The 6,837-nt window shown below is 34.0% G+C and overlaps 1 protein-coding gene across 1 annotated transcript; it reads left to right on the top strand.

The window, feature by feature from the left end:
• Positions 1 to 4,552: 4,552 nt before the first annotated feature.
• On the top strand, positions 4,553 to 6,046 carry LOC111613363 (protein ALP1-like). The gene has a single exon (XM_023354710.1). The coding sequence runs from the start codon at positions 5,243 to 5,245 to the stop codon at positions 5,864 to 5,866; it is 624 nt and encodes a 207-aa protein (XP_023210478.1). The 5' UTR covers positions 4,553 to 5,242; the 3' UTR covers positions 5,867 to 6,046.
• The last annotated feature ends 791 nt before the right edge of the window (positions 6,047 to 6,837 follow it).

The raw sequence follows: 6,837 nt of genomic DNA, 5'->3' as shown, positions 1-6,837 counted from the left end.
TTTCAGATGATGATTGTTCTATCATTGAATATATATGTAAAAAATAAAATAGAGGAATTTCATTAAAATTTATGAAAACAATAATTATCTATTTGGTTAAATACAACATTCAATTTGTTATTAATATAAAATATGTACAGTACCTGTAGATGAACTCTTCTCACATCGAAGTTTGTTTATAAATGAAAGTAAATAATTGTGATCTGACAAAAACAATGAAAAAAAATATATAGCTTACTTGAAATGATATTCAATTTTTTAAAATCTTACCTTCCGACATCATTTTTCCAGTTTTTTCATCTACCACAAAGTTATAACTTTTTCCATCCACAGTAACGTGTGTGAGATCCGAAAGGCCCTGGGTCTAATTTATGAATTTTTATTGATAATATTAAATTATCGACACAAAATATTACTTCATTTTTGTGAAAAACTAGTGTTTTAGACGTGGGAAAAACCAGATAACAGATGTTACTTCCTTTCACAAGAGAGAACATCCTCTGACTTTCCCTTATCTGGTTAAAAATCTCGCTCAGATGGGAAATGGTTACCCCTCATTCATCCCCCCTTCATCCGTTCTCACGAAAGAGTTACTGGCCGTTGATTGGTCGAAATTCAGGAGATATAAGGGAAATTAGTCCAAATTTGAGGAGTTCTTCGACAGATCCGAAGCGTCAAAACTCCACGCAGTTCTCCTCCTGATGACCAACGCCCTTAACGGAGTCCCATAGACTAAGTCCCAAGTCTACACGTAGAAGTGATACTTTTATATTTTGTGCACGTATTGATCTCCCTTACGAAAGTAATATGAACTCTATCTACAAGGTGTCCCTTACCTACAGGGAAGAAGACGACGACAACTAAACAGGTCGTATGTTTTGGAAAGATTTTGTGAGCTCTCTCTCTCGATCGCGCAGTAGCATAGAATAGGTCTTAGCCTATAGCTTGTCGCTTCATTGTCGTTCACCGATTATTTGTATTCGTTTTGTTTTAGAATTATTAAATTTACTCTTGTTAAATATACTTAAATGTCTCCTCAATTGATTCCGAATCAGATCGCAAACACGTGTTAATCCGCGTATAATATTAACTGATATGCTGATGAACGCGTATAATATTAATGATTAACTGGTGTCAAGGAATCCTGATGAGCATCTGAACTTCGCCGTTCGGATCATATAGCGATTATCGCCCTTCTATAAAAAGTTTAGAGAGCCGATCACACGATCGTGCGCCAGTAAGTGATATAAGTAATTTACTTATACCCTTGGTAACTCACACAGTGGTGTCAGGAGTGGGGTTCGAAACTACAAAAAAACCCCCTAATAGACACTCCCACAGTGGTGTCGCAGGAGTGGGGTTTGAATCCAAAAACTTGTAGCAACTCTCACAAGTGGTCCTCGGGAGTGGTTTTCGAACTAAAAGAAAAACACCCGTAATTGAATCACACAAGTGGTGCAGCAAGAGTGAGTTTGGAATCATATCATAATATCATAATTAATATAATATAATCCGAGATCTGATTCGGATTGAGAGACAACTAGTTGATAAGTTGAAATAAGATCATTTTTAAGTTAATTATACGATAGTAATCAGGATGGATAGAGATAGAGAAGAACCTCCACGAGCTACGTTAGCTGGTAATCCAATAACGTTAGGCGGATTAGAGGGAATGATCCCGTTGCTACCGGTCTCCTCAGGGGACTCAAAAGGTCCAAAAGTATCCGAATTTTTTGATACGTTAGCGGATGTGACTAGAGTAGCAGCATGGTCGAAGGCACAAATGCTGGCTGTAGCTAAATTAAAATTGACTGGCATTGCCCAGGAATTCGTGCGTAAGGATCGGCGAGTAAAGGACGTAGAGGATTATGAGGAATTTAAGAAAATAATGATAGAACGTTTTGAGAAAGTCCCTTACCCATATCGAATCCAGAAATTCTACGCGTGCGTCCAGGCCCGAGATGAGGACGTACAGACGTTCGCCGAGGAGGTTGAGATTGAACACGAGGGCGCGAACGAAGCCGAAATAGAAGTCATAAAACGGATCAAAGAAAAAGAATTGGACGAGAGGTTGAGAGTCCAATTTATGAATGGGGTCGACATAAGGATAAGAAAAAGGATTATGTCCAGAGAACCCGAAACATTTGACCAGGCTCTAAAAATAGCAATAAATGAGGAGAATATAGAGCTCCTCACTTCTCATCCTAGGGGTCTTTTAAAAGTAATAAAAGAAGAGGAAAAATGAGCAGAGATTAAGGAGGATAATTTAAGGGAAACGGAATCTGATCCCGGAAGACAAATGAAGGTAGTAGTTAAGGCTATAGGGGACTTAAGAAATCAATTTAATACATTTGTAAGACAATCCCAGGAGAAGGGGGATAAGGATAGAGGATGAAATACGAAATATTTCCGATCAACGGAACAAGTTCATAACGGAAACCGTCCACAAACATTCAACTTCCGTCAGAGAGGAGTAAATGATCGGATGCAAAGAAATAGTTATCAACCTCGGGTTAACAATAGGAATAGAGACGAGCCTTCTATGAATAATCAAAATACGTGGAGAGGTGTAGTGAAATTTGTGGGTAATCAGAGAAACTCACACAAATGTGAAAAGAAAGGCAAACATATTAGAGGAGGATCGGTCAGTCGCATAAAAAGAGATCCTTACATATTAATATATGTTAATAATATACCTGTAAAAATGATGGTAGATAGAAATTTAGAGACTACCATCATAGATAAGGAATTAGTAAAGCAATTAGAGGGAAGAGCATCCGTAATCCTGGGAGAAAAGAACAAATTAGATATTCGTCCCGGAAAAACGATTCAGACATTAGGTGTTGCTATACCCATATTCAAACTTCGAGGTCATAAATTCACAAATACTTGCAAGATAGTGCGTTCTGAAATTACAGCGCCTGGCAAGGGAATAATCGGCAGAGACATATTACAGCAGGAGCAAATAGAAATAGATAATCATAATGGAATGATTATACTGCCAAATAAAAATGAAGTACATTATTGCTCATCTAAGTCACCAAGAGATAATTATTATAAAAAGAAGTTAGTTAGAGTAGATAGAAATCGAAAGGAAGTCGACTTGAAGTATTCAGAAGCTAGTATACTATGAAGTGTGCGGGTGTCACCTCACCGCCGACCCCATTTACAAGCACACACAACTAATCGAACAACTAAAAAGATACATGGTATAATGAAAAGGAAGACAAATAAAAAGGCCGGGCGTAAGTTGACTAAACTGAAAAATAATATGGGTACGGATATAAAGTTAGGGCGTAACAAAGATAATGAAAAGAAAATTCGTAGTGACTCCATTGAGGAAACAAAACTAAATGAAAGTATGAAAATTAACCAGGATACTAAGAAAGGAACATAATCTTCCGAAGAGTCAAAGTCTCATGAACAAGAGGAGCTAATGAATAATGTCGAACTAAGGCATACGGTAGAAACAGGACACATACGCAAAACAGAAATAAGCCGCTCTAGAAATCAAATAGTAGTGGATCTTCTCAAATTAATATGCCTACTGATCTCGTTACTAAAAATTATTTCGGGAAAGAATATAAAGGTTAATGATGAAAAGGAGGAAACTGAAACAAAAAGGGAGGCCTATGGAAGTAAAATACCTATAGCTGTGTTTAAAACACACAAGAACTATCCGACGATGAACATAGAGAAAATCATGAGGGACAAACAAATGGGGAAAAACTGATAACAATAAGAAATAATTGTAAATCAGTATTTATTGGTTGGATTATCCTCTTGATATTTCCCTTTTCCGAGTATAAGATATTTGAGGAATAGTTTAAATAGACTATAAAGAATTTACGGAAACTTGAACTCACCTCTCAAGCTAATAGTAAATCCTATATAAATCAGATAGACGAAATAGTCGTACAAGAAATTATTATATAGGAAGTAGATTAAGTATATTATAATAGTAATAGAGACATAAAGAATCTCGAAGTGCTTATAAGTTTTAAAGTATGAAGGAATAAACTAAGAAGAAAGAAAATGAAAGCGCACGTTAATAGAAAAACCTGCTATAACTCTTAGGAATGTAAAACTACGTCATAACAAGCGGAACTAGACAGAGCGGAAACGGAAAANATAATAATGTTAGTATTAATTTCCAAAATTGAAATTAAAAATGTTTGAACTAGAAAATTATTAATATTTTAAAAACAATTCAAACTTAGAACTGGACAGTAATAAATAAAAAATCATATATGAGAATGTTTCAACTTCTCATTATTTTCAATGCTGGACTGACCTTGAGGTTCGCACGTGGTTTTGTACAATAAAAGCTCGATATAACCGTTATAAGATCGATGACATATATATATGATATATTACATTCGCATTAATTCCAGTATACCTATGTTAATTTATGAATATATGAATAAACATTTGTGATTTACCCGCATTTTTTTTCTTTTTTCTTATCTGCGGCCCGTTTCAATTCGAACATTTCAAATGTGGTTCTTAGAAAAAGGTTGCCCATCCCTGGTATAATCGGGACATTCCAATTTTCAACGTGAGTGTTGAGTGTTGAAGTCAACAGTTTGACGTCATCAGCGACGTTCCAACTCGAGTACAAAGTGCTTAGTTCCCATAATTCCATTCTCAGCAAGAAGGAGGACAAATGTATTATTTCGTGTGCTATTACAGCATTTTGCAATATTTTTAATGACAACGCGATGATTTCTTATAAAAGGAAAATGAAACACGACGACGACGACGACGACCTGCTACATGTAAATGTAGCAGCTATGGAAAAAAACATAAAGAGAAAGAAGGCCAAAATAGTAGGATATGTAGAAGAGATAGTTCCTATGTATTCCATGGAAGATTTTAAATCTCACTTTCATTTGAGTCGTTCAACAATTGAGGTATGTTAAAGTGCTTAAATTATAATTATCTGTTTAGTTTGTCAAATATTTTACTGTATTTTACCTAAAATATTTCGTTTATGTATATTTCGTAATGAAACGATATCTAAGCAATAATCATTTTAAGAAATTTTATTTTTATTCAGCATTTGATGTAGATGATTATTTCGGAGCCTAGTAAAAGAAAGCCAGCAATGAAAAGAGAAGATTCCATATTGTTATCGTTATGGTTGATTGGCAACCAAGAATCTTTTTGAGGTGTTGCTGACAGATTTGGCATTGGACAGGGCCATGCCCACAGAGAATTTGTTGCATTCTGTAAGGATGTAATGCAAATAGCAGAGAGAGTTATCCAGTGGCCTACAGGAAAAGAAATTGAAAAAACTGTTAAAGAATTTAATGAACTGAGAGGGTGCAACAGTTTTCCTGGAGTTTTAGGCTGTATTGATGGAACTCATATTCCATTTACAGCCTCCAAAAATGAAAAGGTTGCACATTTCAACAGAAAAAATTTCACTTCTGTCATTCTACAGGCTGTATGTGATGCGAAATTAAAATTTATAGATGTCTTTGCTGGTTGGCCAGGCTCATCAAATGATGCCAGAGTTTTCCAAAGAAGTCCTCTCTATCTAAAAATAAAACATAATTCTGAGATGATTTCAGAAAACTATCATTTATTAGGTGATAGTGCATATCCATTATCCAAAAAATTATTAACTCCTTATCGTGATAATGGACACTTAAACAATATTAAAAAATATTACAATAAAATTCTTAGTTCAACTAGAATTGTTATTAAACAAGCATTTGGACAATTATTTGGCAGGTTTAGAAGGCTGAAACATCTACATATGTTTCAAAGGGATTTGATTCCAGAAGTGATAATAACTGGCTGTGTATTGCATAATTTGGCATTTTATATAATGATATACCTCCAGATGCTTGTGCTATAAATGGTAATTTGCAAAACAGTTCTCAGAATTTTGGAGAAGAGTATCAAGATGGAATTAGCAAAAGAGAGGAAATTGCTAATAAATTATATGCCAATCATAATGGTTAAAAAGTATCTATTGATACTTTTATTTTTTTTTCTATTAATACATTAAAATCAAGTTTGTAATTATTATTATTGTCTGCTGTTATGTTGTGAATTTTTAATCATAATGATGCCATGTTCATCTGCATTTATAATGTGTAATTTAAACAAAATTTTATTAAATATTTGAACCAGTTTCAGGAAAAGTATTAATCATGTATTTAACATTTTGTTATTACTTTTAGTTATTTGTAATTGTGAATTACATAATTCTAATAAACTTTGTTCATTATTGAAAGTGCTTTCGTTTTTTGAATAGATGTATTTTGGTAAATCTTAAATACATTTATGAGTCATCGAAACAAAAAAAATTTTATTAAAATATTGAAATATTTTACATTTTCTTATTTTCTGCCAATTTCAACAAAGCATCCGTTAATTGTTTCATGGCGTTTAATTTCTCTTCTTCTATTTTTTTTAAGTCAGTCCATCGTTTTTCTTCAATTTCTGCTTTTTTTTTGTCTTCTATTTTTTTTTCTTCTAAATATTTTTTAAACCACAATGGTGGTTCATCACTAGTTTTCTTCCTCTTTTGCGGTCTCTCGGTTTCTGTTTCCCTTTGAGAATTGGATGTACTTGGAGCAGAAATTAAATTCTGCTCCAATTCTGCTCCAGAAATTAAATTATTTTCATGTGGTTGACAGTTGTTTTGAGAGGTATATGACAAAGAACTTCTAAGATAGTTATTGGGGGGATCCACATTTGATCTATTTCCATACACTTCATGAAATGTATGAAAATATTCCCATTTTACAGCACCCCCACCAGACTCTTTTGTTCTGTCTACATTTTTTCTATAGGTACACATTAAATTTCGCCACTTAGCAT

Source organism: Centruroides sculpturatus, unplaced genomic scaffold (assembly GCF_000671375.1).
Source record: "Centruroides sculpturatus isolate CEXI.00-Female unplaced genomic scaffold, Cexi_2.0 scaffold1632, whole genome shotgun sequence".
NCBI lineage: Eukaryota > Metazoa > Arthropoda > Arachnida > Scorpiones > Buthidae > Centruroides > Centruroides sculpturatus.
Note: the sequence above shows the minus strand (reverse complement) of the source record. Positions and strands in the feature narration are given on the sequence as shown.

Bases quoted from the DNA above. Each gene is read 5' to 3' on its own strand.
- LOC111613363 (XM_023354710.1), top strand. From the start codon at position 5,243: ATGCAAATAGCAGAGAGAGTTATCCAGTGGCCTACAGGAAAAGAAATT.